At 36.3% G+C, this 20,894-nt stretch overlaps 2 protein-coding genes and 1 non-coding gene across 3 annotated transcripts in view; all 3 read left to right on the top strand.

Moving 5' to 3' along the window:
* Window positions 1-11,062, top strand: part of LOC105049153 (twinkle homolog protein, chloroplastic/mitochondrial) — a 39,262-nt gene extending 28,200 nt beyond the window's left edge. Inside the window, 9 exon segments of the mRNA XM_073260940.1 lie at window positions 1,149-1,280; window positions 1,362-1,423; window positions 5,586-5,669; window positions 5,903-6,034; window positions 6,156-6,248; window positions 6,333-6,393; window positions 6,480-6,614; window positions 6,708-6,775; window positions 10,544-11,062. Coding sequence (XP_073117041.1) covers window positions 1,149-1,280; window positions 1,362-1,423; window positions 5,586-5,669; window positions 5,903-6,034; window positions 6,156-6,248; window positions 6,333-6,393; window positions 6,480-6,614; window positions 6,708-6,775; window positions 10,544-10,592 — 816 coding nt within the window. The 3' untranslated portion in view covers window positions 10,593-11,062.
* Window positions 11,063-12,120: 1,058 nt separating this feature from the next.
* Window positions 12,121-15,531, top strand: LOC105049050 (patellin-4). Its single transcript, XM_010928585.4, has 4 exons — window positions 12,121-13,785; window positions 14,565-14,689; window positions 14,779-14,923; window positions 15,037-15,531. The coding sequence occupies exons 1-4, from the start codon at window positions 12,409-12,411 to the stop codon at window positions 15,283-15,285; spliced, it is 1,896 nt and encodes a 631-aa protein (XP_010926887.1). The 5' UTR covers window positions 12,121-12,408; the 3' UTR covers window positions 15,286-15,531.
* A 2,111-nt stretch (window positions 15,532-17,642) lies between these two features.
* TRNAR-CCG (transfer RNA arginine (anticodon CCG)) lies at window positions 17,643-17,715 on the top strand. The gene has a single exon. It is a non-coding gene; the product is annotated as a tRNA-Arg (tRNA).
* The last annotated feature ends 3,179 nt before the right edge of the window (window positions 17,716-20,894 follow it).

Here is a 20,894-nt window from a genome sequence, read left to right as displayed (position 1 = left end):
ATATTTCTATATCATAAACATGGTCACGCTGTTCAAAATATGTAAATGTATTCAATCTTCATTCATTTGTAAAATTGGTGTCTTACTGAACTTTTTCATTTTTTAAGCACTACAATCTTCCTTATCATTCATTAGTTTTAACCTAATTACATTTCAATTATTTGTACATAGTTTTCCAAGTTAGTTGTAATTGCAAGTTATGGAAAATTATGTATTAAATTTGCAAAAAAAAAAATCACCCATTTGATATGACCACTAGGGCTGTTAAATCAATATACTTGCCGTATTATGCATAAATGTAGCATTAGAATGATAAAACATTAGAAAAAAGATCAAAAACAAATTTGGAGGCCAGAATAAACCGTACCAAGGGAGAGTGTTAGCTGTACAAAGCATATCGGTTAATATCCTTTGTTGATACAGTGTGCAATATGGTACATACTGTATTGGCTGGCCATGATATGGTACTGAATCTCGAAATTTGAATCCTTGGTCTTGAATGGATCCATGCAATGAGAAATAAATGTTAAATGCTAAATTCAACTTCAAAACAACATTTGATTGTCACATCAAAGATCAATAAAATTGATTACTGTTTTTTCTATATGTAATTTTATTTAAGCAAAGAGGAAAAATAATGGATGGCTTGCTATAATGACTGTAGATTAGCGTAAGATAACTAATTCTACACTCAAGTCTTTCACCCCTTTGTCTCAGCATAAGAGAAACTGGAGCATCGTGCCATTGAAGCTACTGAGGTCTGGTGACTTGAACTGCCTAAGCAAAAGAAAAATGAATGAAACTCATAGACAAATTGATAAAAAGAAGACACGAAATATCTAAGTTTGTCATGAGTCTTTACAGCTTGGATTTAAAATTCTGACGTCTCTTATAACTAATTGACCATGTTGTCATTCTGGTGACTAGATCACTTGAGCAGTGTCTGTTGGCGGACAGATCAACTGTCCAGTCACGAGAATTGTCTTTGGCATGGTGGCAAATTTGAGAAGGGGCTTGTATGGTGGCCACTTCACTCCTTTGTGTAAATTTGTCTGGAATCTGTAGACAAGTTCAAAATTTTTAATGGTAATTCACAAATCTGAAATTGGGAACTGTCATGCAAAACCTGTTGATTTATTTCTTGACAGGTTGTGCCTGGAGAGCTGACTGTGATAACAGGTGTGCCCAATTCTGGCAAAAGTGAGTGGATTGATGCCTTGTTATGCAATATTAATGAAAGCCATGGGTGGAAGTTTGTGCTATGCTCTATGGAAAACAAGGCAGGTTCACTTCAAAGTGATAACTTATTTCTATTTCTTTTATAAGATTTTCATTCAAATGATCGAATTTATTGGCATTAGGTAAGGGATCATGCAAGGAAGCTTTTGGAGAAACACATCAAGAAACCATTTTTCAATGCTAGGTAAAATCTATGCCATCTGCTTGTTTTGTTCTCTTACATTTTTCTTCCATGAACTATAAAGTTTATTTGTCTTACATCCATGTTCCTAATACTACTTTCCATTACCATGTTAATCCCTTTTGATAAGTAAACTGGGATTAGTTAAATGTTCTTTTATGAATGTTAACCACCGAGCTCCAGACTAGTCCTAACTGTTATTTTGATTCAAATAAGCATAAAAGCCTGATCTCTAATTTCAGTTGGTCTTTGTCAGGCTGTATATGTTCAAACTTTCAAATTTGTAACCTGTTGTCCAGCAAGTGTCCTGTTAAGCTGCATCTTTTCCTCATTGTTTGCATGAGGCCTTTGATTCCCATCAAGTGCTGCTGTTGTATGAGTTTCAAAAGGGATGTGGTTGACTTGGGATTGATTCATTCTTGTCATCAAATGCGTATTAGATTGAGAACAATATAGGTGGCAAAGATTTAACATGGAAATAATTGCAGGAACTTCAAGATGTAATAGTAGATGAAAGAAAGCAAGCAACCTAAAGTTTTTCTCTCGGTGGCATGATTGTGATTATGAGAACATAGTCATTGATTGAGTGTGGCTACAATTACCTATTCTTGCCCATCCTGAAAAAAGTGCTCCTTGGGGGGGAGGGGTGGAGACAGAGCTTCTTTGAGAAGAAATACATAGTGAGATGTAGGAGCAAGATAATATTACTAGACTTTCTTTTTTCCTGCCCATGTAATCTGTAAAATCTTTTTTACTATGATGCTATTGATCAACAAATAATCCAACACTATCTCTGTGAGATTCTTTATGCTTTTAATTTACTCTTTATTTTCATCTGCATGAAGTTATTGGTTCTTCAGGTTGCAACGCCTTGAACATATGATCATCTAGATCCAAGATGAAATAGAAGTCAAAGAAACTGAGGACTTATAATGACCTTCTGTGTTTGTATTGCTGTTCCAATTTCATTACACTATGATCTTGTGCAATTTTTGGCTCTGTGATGCTGCCAGAATATGCAACTTTATCTTGAGAAGGCTCCATCAAAAAGTTGAGTTGCTTTATACATCTGTCATTTTGATGTCAACACAATAAAATTTTGCCAAGTTCCTTTTTGTGATAACTTTAAGTGAGAGAAGCTCTTGCGTTGAAAAGTAGAAGACTAGTTAGTTGGTGCCACCACTAGCCTTATTAGTTGCAGTTTAAGCTTGTGCAGCTTGTGAGATATCCTTTGAGAGTCTAGATTAAGATTGAAACGAGAAATCTACAGTGAGATAAAGGTCACTTTTTAGGGAAAGGATAAGCAAATGAGTTGAACTGGGACATGATTCCAAATTGGGACACTATTTTATTTATACTATAAACTTGACCTTTTTTTGTCCAATTTTTCTGATTAGACATTTCCTTATCTCAAGCTCTAAATTAACTAGGGGCTTGGTTATGCATGATTTGCACCAAGTCAAAGCTTCATGCGAAGGTTATCAGCTTGGCCAGACTGAGGGAAAAATCAGGCTAAACTTAAAGAATAATTGCTACATCCTGTGGGGAAAGCTTGATTAGGCTATTTATACTTCTTGTTTGGTCTGAAACCGATTCTAAACATGTGTAATGATAAGTTTTAAGGGTTAATTAAACACCTTCCCTATCCTTACCTGGTAATTTATGGGGTGGATAGTGGCAATAGATTTGTCTATTTCCATTTTGGCGTAAACTCGGTAGATTTGATAACTGAAGCTAGTGGTCATTTGATTCAACTCAGACTAGAATGTTTCTTGACCCTTTTCATTTTTGCTAGTGCTTTTCTGAAGCTTTTTTTCTCTTGTAATTTTGAATTTGTTTTGAGAGAGTGAGAGAGAAGAAAGAGAGTACTGTTTTGCTTATTTGCCCCTAAAAACTGAAATATGCATATATACCCCTTCAAAAGTCTAAAATCACTGTCATGCCCCTCTAAAATCTAAAATTGCACTTTCCTTTTAGCTTGATAAAATCCTGTAAGCATAAAGTAGCATAATCATACTACTTTATGGTTTCAACCCTTCAAAGATCTTTTTGCACATACTCTTGAAAAAGTGGATAGTTTCTTGAGCCGTGGAGCCAGAAAATTGTACTGTAGCCTCTATGTTGCTTGAGCTGGTCTGGTTAATTCCTTACATATCTTTCTTTCTATTTTCTCCAATTCGCATCACAGATACTAATTTTCTGCAATATTGAAACTTAAATTCACACATTTGCTTGTTTAAAATTTCTTCTAATTTTAATTTTCTCTGAGAACTCAAAAGTTGTGTTGAACTTGACAATGAGTTCTCTGTTGTCTTTCCGGTGAACCATGCTCTATCGTACATAATATTTTTACAATCTTCATTATGATAAAATATTTCTCAAGCTTTTGTCCCTACCTGCCTATGTTTTTATTATCCTCACTTGACCCATGTGTTCCACATTGATCCACTCTGTTTCCGCTTTCTTCCTTATATTCTGCCAACTGAAAAGAACAATGCCATTCATGGATCTTTAGGGATGAATGTATCTTCTCATTTATAATCTTCAATCTTTACCTTTGCCATTGTCCTGTCTTTTGACTCTTTAATTTTTATCTAGGCCATAATCTTCTTTAGTTCTATCACATTCTTCCACGCAGGAAATTTATTTGGGTCAACTACATGTAATGAGTTTTGTTAACTTGTGGTCCTATTTGAAAAGTTTTAGGCCTGTTGTTTTGTCTTTATCATGCAATTAGTTCTCTTTATCACCTTTTGATCTTTTCTCCTAAGAAATGAATTGGGATTACAGTATTAAATCACCTATATTATTGTATATTGTTTAGATGTTTCTTGTTGTGCTCATATTTTCCTAAAATTATATAGTCTGAATTTCAATATTTTTTGGGAATAAAGTGACTACATAGTCTCAAGTTTTTCCCTGTTATGCGTCTCTTCCTATGGAGCCAAATGGATTAATGTGGGGACCTAGTAAATTTATGTGGGAGCGCCATGTGTGTTATCAGTCATACATGAAAGATCGGTCACAATCTTTAGGCTTCATTTGGTTGCAGAATAAGTTAACCTGGACTAAATGAGTGAACTTACCCCACCTATAAGATGGAATAGTTTACTTTGGGTTAGGTAAAAAGGTAGCTTTACAAAGTTTTGAGAATGCCTTTTCACCCTTGGAATAAGTTAGATACCTTCGTGGCATTTAATGGGATAGAGGGGTCGTTTTTCCTTTTACCTCGTCTTCAACTTGCAACTATATTTGGATGTTCTGCAAATTTATGATACTTGGTGATTATATATGGTTTTTCTGATTGAGTATACATAATTTGGAGTTTGTTTGGTGTGATAAAGTTATTGAAGTCTTGAAATTGGAAATGTTTACTTTGTTTGAATTTGCCAAAATTATGATTTCTCCATCTCGATCATCTTATGTCCTTTTTTAACTATGCTATTAGCAACCAAGTGTCCGATTCTAATCCATCTTAACTCTTTAATTTGAGAATCTTGAATTGAGAGGGAAATCGTGATGAGAATAGTCTGAGCAAAAAGAAAGAAGAGAATATGGAGCATATTGACATGGATGCCTTGTCATGACTTTGATGTGGATGCTTAGTATTGTCATGGTGGGACATGATATAGATAAAATAAGATATGTGCTAGTTAACAGCAGTCTAAATTAGAATGTAGACCTGTGAACTCTTTAGACTTGCAAATAATAAAGGTCCAACATAAACCAAAATTCCACCAGAACATTTTTGTAGTATTTACTCTCTACATGCTCTTTTATTTTTTTATTTTTTATCTGAGTGTGTCTTATTTTTCTGTTATTTAATTTATCTAATAACTTACTGAAGAAAATCCATAATTTACTAAGGCTGAATTTAAAAATTAAACAACCTTCATTGTTACCAGATCAGAGCCTTCATGTACCTTGCATATGTTTATTTATAATATAATGTTAGTCAGCAATTATTCTCTGAATTTGTTTACCATATCATGCTTATTGGAAGAGCTTCCTTTATGGTAGGCTTTTTCATCATTTGTGTCTGATATACATTTAATATAAATTTTTACAATAGCATGTCCTTTGCTAATCAACTTGAGTTTCTTAATACATTCTATGATATACGTGGTTCCTTGAGTAGCTTATTTCTGCTTCTGGCTGCTGACAGATATGGAGGATCTCATGAGCGTATGAGTGTGCAGGAGTTAGAAGAAGGGAAGGAATGGCTTAATGATACATTCCATCTCATCCGGTAAGTCTGTTTGCTTTGTAGAAGAAAGTGTCGAAGTGGCTAAATGCTTTTGTTTTACTGTTATCCTCAAGATGGTGATAGAACACCACTGGTAAGTGGAATGTTTCAGTTGTCTTGTTAATGTAGGTCATCTATCTAACAACTGTTTATTTTATTTGAATAACTGTGCAATCCTTGCTGGTTTATCATGTTGTGGAGGTGTTTTAGCACTGATAGAGTGTTTTGTTTCATAGGTGTGAGGATGATTGCCTTCCATCTATTAAATGGGTTCTTACACTTGCTAAAGCTGCTGTTCTGAGGCATGGGGTGCGTGGACTTGTGATTGACCCATACAATGAACTTGATCATCAACGTCCTGCAAATCGGTGGGACTTTACATCTTTGCCAAATGATTGTTTTGTTTGATTTCTCATGAAAGAGTTCAGCTCTATAAATCTTTGTTTCTGTATCTGGGCTTCTGCTTACATAATTATATTCTGTCACAAGTTCCATTTGGTGCTTAGATGTGAACTCTATAAATCTTTCTCTGTCCCTGGGCTTCTGTCTGGATACTGGGTGCCACAAGTTCTGTTCTTTCTGGTAGGTATGAAACTAGTCTGTTTAATCTTCTTTCCATCTCTGTTACAGAACAGAAACTGAGTATGTGAGTCAGATGCTTACCAGGATCAAGCGCTTTGCTCAGCATCATTCATGCCATGTATGGTTTGTAGCGCATCCTAGACAGGTATCCATGTCATGTATATAACCTTGTATGCATACTTTCTTTTCCTCCCCAATATCTATAGATTCCTGATAATGACTTTGCCTTAGCTACAACACTGGGGAGGTGGTCCACCTAATATGTATGATATCAGTGGAAGTGCACATTTTATAAACAAATGTGACAATGGTATTGTCATTCATCGTAATCGGGATGAAAAAGCTGGCCCCCTTGACCGTGTGCAGGTTGACATCAAGTCTTTGTTTAAAATACAACATTCCTTAACATATATTTTACTTTGCTAAGTTTGTTTATTCCAATTTCTTTTTTTAATTTAGGTATGCATACGGAAAGTACGAAATAAGGTCATTGGAAATATTGGAGAGGCTTTCTTGTCATATAACCGGTATGCAGACATTTCTGTTCCATAATTAGTTGTTACAATTTTCATGTGGTTAAGAAGCATAATTATCATAATTGTGGATCTAATGGAAGCTTTAAAAATTTAATGACATTTAAAATTTATGTTCAAATATATAAACTGCTTAGGAGAAAAATACGCTAATTACTTGAGAAAGGTAGTAAACATAGAGATGGTGCCATTGCTCTACCTCTATCAGGTTCTATGTAATGTATCCCTCCCATTGGTTGATTTGATGTGCCTATTATTCAGAGCCATAGACTGAGCAGCTTAAGTTAGACCCCTGCTATGCACTCTGGGCTTGTCATTTCTGATTGAAAGGGCATACCCAAGTTTACAGTGCAGTTATTTTTTCATTTGGAGCAATCAACATTACAGAGCAACTCTTGAATGCGAAACTTCTTGCCAATAATTGTCAGCCATGGTATAGGCCCGCCCAGCCAACAAATCATTGGATTTGATCTGATTCATTTCTCTTGTGAGTCAGTCTAACTAACACTCCGAATGTTTTAACTAGTTTCTAAAGAGGGTTGATAAGTTAGCATTAGATTTCTTTCAACCAGAAAAGATAATTTTGTCATATTTTGCTAGTTATGGAAAGCAAATTGTCATAACTTGGTCTTGGCAAACATATCCCTGGAGTGTGGACCAGATCAAATCATTAGAACACTATGATAATAGCAGATGCCGTGATTACCATTGGATGGAAAATGGTCATCCAACCAATGCAGATAAATTGATGTTTTTATAGACGACCTTGTTTACATCCCAGCTTTTAAATAGACTCTGCTTCCTGCTAGCAACCAGTCAGAAAGTTAGCCCAATCAACCAAGAAGATGGTGACAACTTATGTAGGGAGAACTTCATAGCCGATCAGAAGAAAGCATCTGATATATAGCGCACCTCTACCCTCCTTCACAAGTTGTTATATTGGAGTTGACAATTGCATTATCACATGGTTGAACTGATAGCTTGATGGCCAGCATAATTTCAAACTATACATCTTGAGAAATTATGTAGTATGTCCATAGTTCATGTGGTGGAGATCAGCAAGGCTCATCTGTTGTCATGTTTCTTCTAAGAGATGGGTTGGTCGATGTATTAGCTATTTTAGCTTGTGTTTTGAGCGGTTTTCTTTTTGCTTTGCTTAAGAACAAGGTGTTATTTTTGCATATTGAAGTTCTCTGTCTACAAGGTGATGTTGCCGCTTTAATTCCTTTTCGCTTGGGATGGCAGAGATTGGGGCTGGGTCAGGTTAACTCCATCAGGGAATAGACCCAAACCTGACTGCAACCTGTCAACAGGTTATAATGCTGGTGCAAACATGTCTGTGGGCCAACCAAGTTGACATGGAACTGACCCCTTGACTTGTCTATGGAAGAAGATAAACAACAATATGGTGTTGACGGTTGGTTCAATGGTGGCTGTGGGTTGCCTTGATAAGGCTGATACCAAGGGTTGCATGGATATCAAGGCTGATGGCTAGGTGGTCCTGGTTGCTAGGTTGATGGTTGGCTACCATCAGAAAAGTGAGGTAAGGTGGTCACTGGCATCCTAGAATGAGCATGGAGCAATAGACATGATGATGGAGAGAAGGTGAATGGTGGTAATGGTTGGGGATAGGAATGGAGTAGTTGTTAGGAACCCCATACGAGGCTAGGTGAGATTATTAACATTTTGATCATGTATAAGGCTGATCTCTGGATGTCCCTCAGGGTTTGAAATATCAAGCAATTTGCCATGTACCTCTCAATTCATGCTGTACCAAGGCCTCCTTGATATGGGGAGGCTAGGTTCAATATAGCAAGACTTGGTTTGGATGAAAATTGTTCAAACCACCCCAAAATCACCTAGAGGGAGGGCAGACCGAGCAGTTTGGGGTTGTATCGAGGCTGGTTCACCTAGAACCAACCATAGAACTGCTCTTGAATCAAGCGATACATGTGGGTACTGGTTAGAAAGTGGCTTCAATGGTGATTCTTGTTTTCCAGCATTTGAAGGTAGGAGCAAGATGAAGAGTAAGAAGCTGCTAAAATGTTTTTCACACTGAATTGACCAATTTACAACAATTTTTGTGCTAGTGTATGGACATGTTACTAAAATTTGATCCATGATCTGTGCAATTTCATCATGCTGGAGCTCCAGCTAAAGTCCAAAAGTTGTTATATTTCAAATTAATTACCTATTTTCAGTTAATTAGTAATATGTATTTAAATAATATTGTTAGGTCATCAAAAAAGAGAAGATAAAGTAATGCACCAAAAGAAATAAAGTTAGTGCTTCAGTCAAGTGAATGCAATGAACTTTCACTTCGATACATCCTATAGAAATATAGAAAAGTGAAAAAAATGATTGAAGTATGGTTAATTAGTGAGCTAGTGTGTAGTATGTGATGATTGATGGTGATCCTTAATGATAGTAATGATCATTTGAATTTTGGGTTGTGGCTGTTACTACTATTAGATAATGTTATGAATATATATTCTTTCTTTGTTCATTTTCATTTCAATTGCTAATTTTAACATGTACATGTTATGTGATATTTATGCATGTGAATATCTTCAACACGTTGAAAAACTTAGAGAGCATCTAACTTGATACTTCTGTTTTATTTATTGCAAATACATAAAATTTGGATGAGAAGACTTGATAAAAAATTCAAAACCAGAGTTTGGTTGACCAAAAAGGGCCATGCCAAGAGTGTCTTGAACGTATTTATGGATAACCATTTGCTAGTCTGATCCTCGATGTGTTCCATGCTATATCTAACCTCGGTCAATACAGTACAGATCCTCGGTATTTCGAACCCTTGAGGTCACTTCAATACGATCCTAGTGTTGCAGGGGAATTGTAGATGATGAGGAGGAAAATGAGGGGGTGGCATATAGGAGAGAAGATTATGAAGCAACAGCGTGGAGAATAAAATTTTGGAGTTAGCTGCTCTCTCTCTCTGTGGCATTATGAATTCATCAGATCTCCATCCAGTAATCTTGACTCACATAACTAATTATGTTCTTTTGCCAAACACAACTGATTATGTTAGTTAGGCTTGTGCTGTGACATGATGGATCAGAAGTCATTGATCTAAACGCAAGCTGCCACACAAGTGGGTTATTTTGGCCACCTCCACTTTTCGCTGTAGTCTTCGGTTGCTCTTCCATCATCCTTGCGTGATTCGTTCTGTTTGAATATGTCAGGGTTATGTGCATGTGTAAAAGATGGAGCGAAGTCCTGATTGTTTGTACTGGCTTTTCATCTGTCACAATAATTTAATATCTCAGTTGTGTAATTAGGGTTGCGGACAATCTTTGCACCTACAGTAACTCTTCAGTCCCCGAGAATGTCAGAATTTAGAATCATGGTGATAAGAGTGATAAATTTGCATTTTGTTAGATTTTTATGCTCATTTATACTGGACTAATAACCTATACGTTGATATGGACCTTCCCTTATTATTTGCATTTTGTCAATAAGCAGCAGCAATGCTGAATTGCTCATCTTCCGTGTGTGCAATCACAAAAGGCTGTCTAACTTCAATTCTGTGGGAGGTGTTCCACATCTCGTTCTAAAATACTTCCTGAAGAAGCTAATGCTTGCTTAGCTGCAGTTGTCTCCTATATGATTCAAAGGCTTTTTATCCCCTTGGGATTCTAACATATGCAATAGTATTCTGACATTTTGCCCTTTACATTCAACTTTTTAATTTATCTAAACTAGCCAATTAATTATTACACCGACCATGATTTTATGCAGGGTCACAGGACAATTCATGGATATTGATGGCGAGGATCAGTACAAGTAAACGCCTGATACTGTTCTGGTTACTTGACCAAGTGAACAGGGAAGCGAGTGCGCTGGCAGAAACATGAGGTTTTGATCTCAGAGCATCAAGCCAAGCATGCAATGTCAAAAGAATCGGCCACTTCAATCTTGCTGTTTCTACTCACAGAATTCTTGCGAGGGTTCTGGAGGAAGTAACCCCATCACAGAATCCCTAACAAACTTTCATTTACTCATTGTAGGTAGGTTTGTTAGGTTTTAGATATTCACCTAATCCCATCTCTATGCTGTTTCCAATACTGTGCATACATGTGTATCTAGTGATTAATTCCACCAACTCGAAGACATACTACATGGATCAAAATCATGTTGCTGCACATTGTCTTCTGTTATCAATCGGTTGTAAAGTTTTAGTTTATCTTGAGCCTTGTCAAACTGGTGCCCATGGCCCTTATTGATGGGATGAGAGTTGAATAAGATTGGTTTCTTCAATTGTTCTTTGGGAGATGCCATTTTCTTCGTAAATATAACTTGATCACATTTGGGGAACTCTTAATGATAGTTCTGCTACCAACCACACGCAACATATCATTTGATATTCTGAATTCAGATTAGAAATTGGTTACATTTCGACATCTCTGTGATCTTTGTTGGCCAGGACCCATCTAACGCAGGATTAAAGAGAATTGAAAAGGCTTTTAGCCAGCTGTGTCACAACTTTTAGGCCATAAGCCTAGCACCATTTGTGCGACCCCAGCATTGCAAAACAATACTGGCATTAGGTGAGGGTCTGCTGTTTTGTTCCTGGACGGCGAAGAAGGTAGAACCCCAAGCTTGGCCAGATTTATATGATGGCAGCAGCATCAAGCATCAACAACTAGAATCAATGTCAATAATCCATGTATTTTTCTAAAATAAATTATAAAATTTTATAGAAAGATAATAAAATTTATGGTTACTGAATAAATCTTATTGAGTTGTTTGCATAAAAATTATTTGAATAATCATTATGCGAAGGAAAATGTCATGAATATATCAAGAACTTTGGATAGTTCGCAGATTACAACTTACAGGGGTCTACAATAATTAGATCATGATTCCCATCAAGTTGTCCTGTGATGGTACAGTCATAACCATCAGTGTCCTTGGTATGATCTAATTTCATCTAAATTTTTAGGAAACAATGATGGGAACTGGTCTAAACTTGGTACACTGGCAGATTAGTGTCTGCTTCAAGGTTACAGAGTTCAAACATAACTAAAAAGAACAGTGAATTATGATCATAACCATCCATATTGCGGGTCCAGTCAATCTGGGCCATACAATTTCATTAGGTTCTCAGCCACTGCCCTATTTATGGATCTAACCTAAATTTAGTACACCTGGTGACAATTTGGTGCCCGTATGGTTCTGGAAGGAAGAGACCCTTTGCCATCAGAATAAAACAAAAGGACAACTAGCCGTTGGAGAATCTTTAAAAAGTATAGAGAAAGGAAAAAAAAAAAAAAAAAAAAAAAAGGAAAGAACGAACAGGAGATTTGTGGGGCCCAGGGGGATTGTTGGAAACGGAAAAAAGGGCTCTCCAGCCTTGCCACACCCCACAGATAGAATCTCCCAACGGCTCTCTTGGGTGGCTCCAGATCACTGACCGTTAGTGGTTCCCCATGCTCTCTAATTTGAACCCAAATATAACCGTTGGAGCACCCAATTCCCCCCCCTCTCTCTCTATAGCTACCCCCTTTCCCCAGCAGAGAGGAGGAAGACCAAACTACCGTTCTGTTCTCTATTCAAGTATTAGATCTCTTCCTTAGTCTCCATTCTCTCAGGTTCAATCAAGAATGGCAGTCGAGGTGAGATCCGAGGCAAGTCAGATGGCGGAGGAGACCGTGAAGGCTGCCGAGGAGCCGGTCAAGGTTGTGGAGGCTGAGGAGAAGAAACGAGAGGAAACCAAGTCGGCCGAGGAGCAACAGAAAGATTCTTCGGTTCCTGTGATGGAGAGAAGTTCTTCCTTTAGGGAGGAGAGCAACTTCCTCTCCGACTTGAAGGAGAGCGAGAGGAAGGCGTTGATCGAGCTGAGGGCGAAGGTCGAGGAGGCTATCCTTGAGAACAAGCTCTTCAAGAAGGAAGAGAAGAAGGCTGAGGAGAAAGAGGAGGTCAAAGAGAAGGGAAAACCCCACAGCCAAGAGGGAGATGAAGGCGAAAAAGCAAAGTCTGAGTCGAAGGAGAAAGTGGAGGTGAAGGAGAAGGAGGACAACAACCTTTTCAAGAAACTCTTCAAGAAGGAAGGCAAGCAGGAAGAGCAGAAGCCGACGGAGAAAGAAGAGGTGAAGGAGACGGAGAAGCCTGAGACCCAAGAAGGAGGTGAGGGAGAAAAAGCGAAAGCTGAGCCAGAGGATGACGAGGAGGTGAAGGAGGAGGAGGAGAAGCCAAAGGATAAGGAGGAGATGGAGGAGGAGGAGGAGAAACCTATCTCCCAAGAAGGTGGTGAAGGAGATAATGTGAAACCCGAGCCAAAGGACAGAGAGGAGGTGAAACCCGAGATAAAAGAAGGTAGCGAAGGGGAGAAGGAAGAACCTGATGTAACTACTGAGCCAAAGGCCGTAGAAGCTGAACCTACCGAGGAGAAACCCACAGCTTCTGAGGTGAAGGCTGTAGAAGAAGCTGAAGTAACCGAGGCCAAAGAGGTTGAAGTCATCGACAAGGAGGTGTCTCTTTGGGGAGTGCCCCTTTTGCCAAGCAAAGGCTCTGATAGCACTGATGTTATCCTTCTGAAGTTCCTTCGTGCCCGTGAGTTCAAGGTGAAGGAGGCCTTTGAGATGCTCCAGAACACTCTTCGGTGGAGGAAGGAGTTCAATGTCGATTCAATCCTCGATGAGTTGCTGGATGCCGATCTTGGAGCAGCAAGCTACACCGATGGAATTGATCGTGAGGGGCACCCTGTTTGCTACAATGTCTCGGGGGTGTTCCAGGATGACAAACTCTACCAGAAGATTTTTGGCACAGAGGAGGGCAGGGAGAAGTTCCTGAAGTGGAGGGTTCAACTAATGGAGAAGGGCATTCAGAAGCTTGACTTCCACCCTGGAGGAGTTGCCTCGATGCTTCAGATTACCGACCTGAAGGACTCTCCCGGTCCATCGAAGAAGGAGCTTAGGATTGCTATGAAGCAGGTTGTCCAGCTTCTTCAGGACAACTATCCAGAATTTGTCGCAAGAAATGTGAGTATCATTTCATTTCATTCTTGTCTTCGCATTTCTTCTTCCTATTTATGTGATTCAGAAAAATCGATCCAAATCTGTTACCAGTTTGATGTGCTTTCATGGTTTTATTTCATAGTGCCAAGTTCCAATGTTTTCTTTTCTTTTCTTTTGAATTCCTTCAAGATTTTGATTTAAAATCAAACCTGTTACCAGTTTGGTTTTAGCTGTTCTCAATTTTCGATACTGGATTCTTCTCTGTCATGGTTCGCTTTGCATTTAATTCTGTAATTTATGCCACATTCTTGTAGGAAGAAACAGAATTAGATATTTAATTCTTTTCACAGACTCATGATAATTGTTGATCGACAACTCAGGTAAACTTCCTAAGCTTGCACTTACCGAATGCATTTATTGTTTCCGAATGCTACTTGAATCTGGGCTCTTTTTTGACGGCATAAAAATTTGTTAGCTGATATTATTGTACTGGTATCCACATATATAACAAAAGCTTTTTAAAATATTTGTATTCTAATATCTGAGTAGTTTTTTCTTACTCTTTACAATGCATTATGGCCATCAGGTATCTTTACCTTTCTTACAAAGACCTAGTTTCAATATAATAACCACACTGGCATTTGAATTCCACATCAAAAGATGCAGCTATTTAAAAAAAAACATAGCCAGCTAGTCGAAGTGTTGTAATTCTTAGTCAACTACGACAATGAAATTATATTTATTGGTTTAGATATGTAGGTTTCTGATACAACAACCCCATTTGACTTACTTTTTGATTGTAGATCTTCATCAATGTTCCCTTCTGGTACTATGCATTCAACGCTCTCCTCTCCCCATTCTTAACCCAGAGGACCAAGAGCAAATTTGTCTTTGCTCGTCCAGCAAAGGTCACAGAGACTCTTCTCAAGTAGGCCCTCTCTTCTTTGCCTCCCAATCTTAGTTGTATATCCATGGCAACAATTGTATAGAATCTCAACATATATTGGCTCTTCTCAGGTACATTCCTGCTGAAGCTATACCTATCAAATATGGTGGCCTGAAACGTGAGAATGACATCGAGTTCTCTGTCGAAAATGGTGGGGTTTCAGAGCTCATTGTCAAAGCTGGTTCGACTGAATGTATTGAAATTCCTGCACCAGAGGTGTCGATCTCTTTCAATTGATCGAATGTAACAGAAGGTTATTAGTACTTCTGGTCACAAATAATTTGATGTTACTACTAACTGGGTTTCTTTTCTACTTGTTGTTCATATAGGTTGGAACTACACTACTTTGGGATTTGATTGTGTTGGGTTGGGAGGTGAACTACAAAGAGGAGTTTGTCCCGACCGATGAGGGGTCTTACACCATCATCGTCCAGAAGGGCAGGAAGTTGGGATCTCAGGAAGAGCCAATAAGGAACTCATTCAAGAACAGTGAGCCTGGGAAGGTCGTCCTGACATTTGAGAACAACTCATTCAAGAAGAAGAAGGTCTTGTACCGATTCAAGACCAAGAGTAATTAAGAAACAACAGTGGGACTCGATTCCTTATGACTTCTATATTATTGATAATAATGTGTCAGAGTTTTGAGATCAGGGATGAGAGTGAGATCAGAGAGTGGCATACTAGATTCATTCTTTTACTGTCATTTTTTTAGCAAGATCCTTGGTGGATATGTGTTTGGCTTTTGAAGCTTTGCTTCCAAATTTCTGCATGGTTGTATTACAGTATAGTAATTCTTATAGAGAAGCCTGATCCTTGAGCAACAATTTATCATTTGATATAACTCTGTGGCTTGTACATTTTATGCTTGTGTAGCTTTTCAAATGCATAAAGAAGCAAAGGACAATCTTTTAATTGTTTGCATGAACCTGCAAGCTTGTGTAGGAATATTTCACGCCTCTGGAGGGAAAATTATGTTTGAGTTCCACCTGGAAGAGAGAAATTGAAAATAACACATTAAATGTAACAGTTTGAAGGAAAAGTATGATGAAATTGAATCTTTGTATTTTTGTCGTGTACAAGAAAGTTGATATTGGCTATTACATCATATGTGTTCTAAGAAAAGAATAGCTATATATTATATTAAATTTCTATATGTTGTTCATTGATGTCAAATAAAAATCTATTTTTATAAGTCTACAAGTTATTTGATCCAAATAACTCCATGGTTCAACTGACAAGGTGAACAAAAAAAGAGAAAAAAAAAGATTCAAAATTTTTAGTAGTTAGTTACATATAAAAAAAAATGAAAAAGACAAATATAAAGAAAATTCTAAATTATCTCTATGCTCACTAAAGATTATCTTTATATATATGTGAGATAAGAGTAGATATGCTAGCTTTAATAGTTTGGTCCTTGGAGTAAAATTATAAATAAAATTTATCTTGATTTGGTATATGATAATTTGTTACTAAAAATATTATTGAAATTAGAAAAGTATATCTTAAATTTAGGAGCCATAACTTTAAATTAGTTGTAGCCAAATTGATAATTGGACTTTTTTTTTAGGAGGTTGGAAGTTATAAACTAAGGCTTTCAGAGCTAAACAAGTAATCCTAAGATTTTTCGGTGGGTTAAGTCATTTTCTTTAAAAAATAATTCTGAAAATGTGAACCAAAGAGGCCCAGTTGTCTAATCATGGTCTTCGATGATTGGTGTGAAAGCCATGATTTGAATATATCCCACATAGTTGTAATAACAATTTAAGACTTTACGTAAAAGGGTTAGCTGGAAGATATTATTTAGTTTCCTTGGCCTTATATAAATACTTAATATTTTTCCACAGAATAACTGATATGGGACTAAATATACAATTGTATGGTGCCTCACATATTCTCCCCATTTAAGCCCTGAAGAGGGTCCAAATAAACGTAAATCCATTTATAAACACCATAATTAGTCTATAGTCAACTCTGATAAACATGTACTATAGTATCTTCTAGTCATATGAACTATGAATTAGATTGACTCTGATACCATTTATAATAACTTAAGATATCACTTAAAAAGTCTAGCTAAATGGTTATTTGGATTCTATAATTCTGTATAAATATCCAAGATCTTCTTAACAAATAATCGATATAAGATTATATACATACTCATATGAATCATCACGATTGTCATCTCATGTACCATATGGAGCCTATCTAATTACGGCTATCGCAACAATCACAGACAACCATGGTTGAACAATCTTGAGGTTGTGCATGGCTCCGCCGCTTGCTCGCATTATTCATGACATACTGTGCTCTTGAGCTTATACTTTTTCTCATTGTCAGTGGGGTTAAATTTTTATGGTAAGAGGGAGGTTGTGTCCTTCCTATCTTCGGATATCCTAATTTTCTTCCATCATAGTAATTACTTTAAAATGACCAAGACTAAAGGGATCCACTCGGGCAAGATTATTTGGTAATAGAGATGAATCTTAACCTTAGACCACCTACTAGGCCTATCACCAGACTTAGCAGCCATATACTTGATCCGGACCCCACCTGGATCCAATCTGAATATATGTACTAATGGATCAGCATGGTACCAAAGAGAAGTCAAAAAATTCTTCTAGATCTTGGACTAGATTGACTAAAAGTTAGCCGATTTAGGTCCAAGCTCACCCATACTTGATTTGTTCTAGACTAGGACCAAATCTTTACGCAACCAGATTTTACATGACATTATTCAATTCATGAATAGATAGTGTACAGATTCAAATGTTGATCCAACCTTCCAATGGGTCAAGTTTGGGTTTGGCAACACTTAGCCCTAAATGTAACAGTACCCCTATCACCCGTTTTAGTTTCAGAATAGTCTAAACCAATTTTCAACAGGTACAGGATAATTTTAAATGAAATATGTTTCATAAGACCATTGATTGCTCACGATAGCGTGGCCTAATGGATAAGGCGCTCGCCTCCGGAGCGGGAGATTGTGGGTTCGAGTCCCATCGCGATCGCTTGTAAATTTAAACTGTTGACAGTAAATTTTTGGTTATAATTACTTGTTTTTCTAAAAACTTCTACAAAGCTGACAGCATGCTGATGTGATAAGAATTTGTTCTTTTTTAGTTGTGTTTTGTTTTATTTGCCTTCAACGTTCCAAGTCTCCGGCAATCCACGTCCTTTCTGGTTACATATAAATAGATGGACTACCATGGAGATGTCCCTTCTTTTATATTTCAACTATTTACTATTTTTTTTTTATCTCTTCAAAGTTCTACAACGCTAACTTCATACCAACGACATAAGAATTTGATACTAATAATTTCTTTTTGCTTTATTTGTCTACAATATTTCCAGTGAGAAACCAAAAATCTCTTTGATTTTAATTTTCAACTATTTTTATTATACTTACATTTTTTTTTTTTACTTCTTTTCAAAGTTCTAATTAAGAAACCAGCTTCATGCCGACGAAATAAAATTTTGAAACTTTTAATTATTTTTGGTTTATTTGTTTCCAATGCTCCAACAAGATTTTATTTATCTTCAAAGCTCTAATAAGCCATCTTCTTGGTGACAAACAAAAAATGGACCCTCTTATGTATTTCATTTTTCTTGTTACAATTATTAATTTTCTTTTACTTCAAGTTCTGCCTTTTTGCTGACTGAACAAGAATTTGACCCTTTTTTTTTTGTCTTTAAAACTCCAACAGATTTGGTTTGAGGTTCATCTTTTGCACTCACAGTGAAAATTTTTCATCTTTACCATATTTTCTTATCTAAACCTCAAAGAGTTCTAAACTTTGCATGGGTCTGAAGACTATAGGTTCATCTTAGAGTTGTTTTATTTATATGAAAATTAGTATGGCATCGGCTATGGTGTAGAACTATATTATCTCAGTGTGATTTTCATACAAGTTGTTGTGGCATTTTCTCAGAAATGGAGGAATATCTTTCACATATTATATTTTATTGTCGAGTTGCATCTCAAGTATGGAGGATAGCTTCATTGCCACATATATCTATTATTTCATTATTGATGAATGAGGAGTTTTTGTCATTTGTGAAAAGGGATCCTTCCCCTAATGTGAAAAAATCAAAAAGCTACTTTGTGTTGTAATTTTGTCTATAATATTTGGTTGACAATGAATAATCGTATATTTCAAGATTTAAGAGAGAGTATTTCATTGGTTTTTCTAAATATTTCCAATTAGGCTCATGAGTTCTCTCAGCTAGTATCACAAAGAGATTTTTGACAATAGAGAAAATCTATGGCTCTGCTTCTACAATATATGTATCTTCTAAACTAATATATTTTTCTTCGGAGCCACCATCCCTCTATTTCCTTAAGATTAATTTTGATAGCAATATGGGGAATCAAGGTGATTTTGATGGATCTAGTTTTATTATTAGAAATGCTGTTAGTGTATTTATTATAGCAGGGGGTGTTCAAATTTTTGATACTACAGTTCTTAAGGCTAAATTGCATGCTGCATAGAAAGGTTTAATCTATGCTATTTAGACATAGTGGGCTTTGTAGATTTGATTGGAGGGTGATTTTATAGTGGTGGTTAGATGGCTTTCTGATCCACCAATTGATGGTAGTAGATGACATCCATTATTAAAAGATTGTTGGCTAATGTTAAGCTCTTTAATTACTTTTAAGGTCTTGCATGTTTATTGTGAAGCTAATAGCATTGCTGATTAGATGGCATCTTATGTGGCCGATCATATAGGATCTATATTATGGGTGGCTGATCTTTTTATACAATTTTCTAGTATTTTATTTTTTTGATTATCATGGATGTTATTATTCACATTTAGTTTAGTAATGCATCCACTTTACCAAAAAAAAAGGGCTCCAATAAGATTTTATTTATCTTCAAATCCCTAATAAGAGACCTTCTTGGTGACAAATTAGAATTAGACCATCCTTTAGATTTTTTTTTTATTTTTTTATAATTAAAAATTTCTTTTACTTCTCTTTGAAGTTCCAAGAAACAAGCTTCATATTGATCAATAAGAGTTGACTTTATTTTTTCCATTTATTCATTTTTTTTGTTTTATCTATTTTCAAAGCTCCAACAAGCACCCGCCTACTAACAAGTAAAAAAATGAACCTTCCCCTCTTGATTTATGAACCCTTCTACTGAATTTATCTTCTCTCAAAGTTCTGGTAAGCTGGCTCCCTGCTAATGAAGTAAGAAATTGACCTTCGCCTCTAGATATATGGCCATAGTCAAGCTGAAACCAGTAATACATTTACATTGTTTGGGCTTTGAGTTAGAATATCTGATCTGCTTTTTATTCAACAAGCTGAGCTAGGGGTTTCGATTATCTTTCAGGCAAAAAATTGATTGATCTTTTTTAGCAACATCAACTACTAGATCGTCTTTTGCATAGATTTCAAAGCAATCCAATCTCTTACTTGTATTTGCCTAAATAGATCTCGAAGCAAATATTGCTCAATCCAATAGTTAATGTCATCAAAGTAGATGAATCATTCTTTCATGTAAAAGATACAATCTGATTCAATTTGGGGGAAGGAAGATTTGTTTCAATTTGCTCAACTCGAATTTCGTAAAGAAAGATAGAAGACAAGGAAGAATTTTCAAAAGTAGAGATCAAGTTTTTTTTTTTTTTTTTTTTTAATTTATTGATTAAAAATGAGGTATATACTTATTATTTATAATAGCGAGGTAGAATTTAACTTTTCTATCAACTCTGTTTTCTATCGTTCCATTGAATCCTTTTTGGATTGGAAGCCATGCTTGATCAAAATCTTATCCAAAAAAAAGATCTTTGGTTTGACTGGTCTATTTCAAGCTCCAATCAAAGAAGTTCGGGATTGATCAGTAGGGGCGCCCCTCCTGATGGGGACGTCATGTATAGATCTCGAAAAAAACTATCTAATTTCTTAAAAAAAATAAGATCATGGAAATAGGATATCATATGATAAAGTTATGGCATCCGAAAATTTGACAGATAATTTGGCTCCTAATATGATAGATCTTGTTTCTAGATCTTATCCAGCTTTTACTTATAGTGATTAAAATAGTCCACATCGAGTTTAAGGATCTTTTTGGATCACAATCTAAACTCTCGAGCTAATGGTGGCAATTGAATTTTGATTTATATGCTATTGTTCCGCATAATAAAACTCACTCATGACTCTATGTCACTGCTTAGTACACCT

Source organism: Elaeis guineensis, chromosome 7, assembly GCF_000442705.2.
Source record: "Elaeis guineensis isolate ETL-2024a chromosome 7, EG11, whole genome shotgun sequence".
NCBI lineage: Eukaryota > Viridiplantae > Streptophyta > Magnoliopsida > Arecales > Arecaceae > Elaeis > Elaeis guineensis.
Note: the sequence above shows the minus strand (reverse complement) of the source record. Positions and strands in the feature narration are given on the sequence as shown.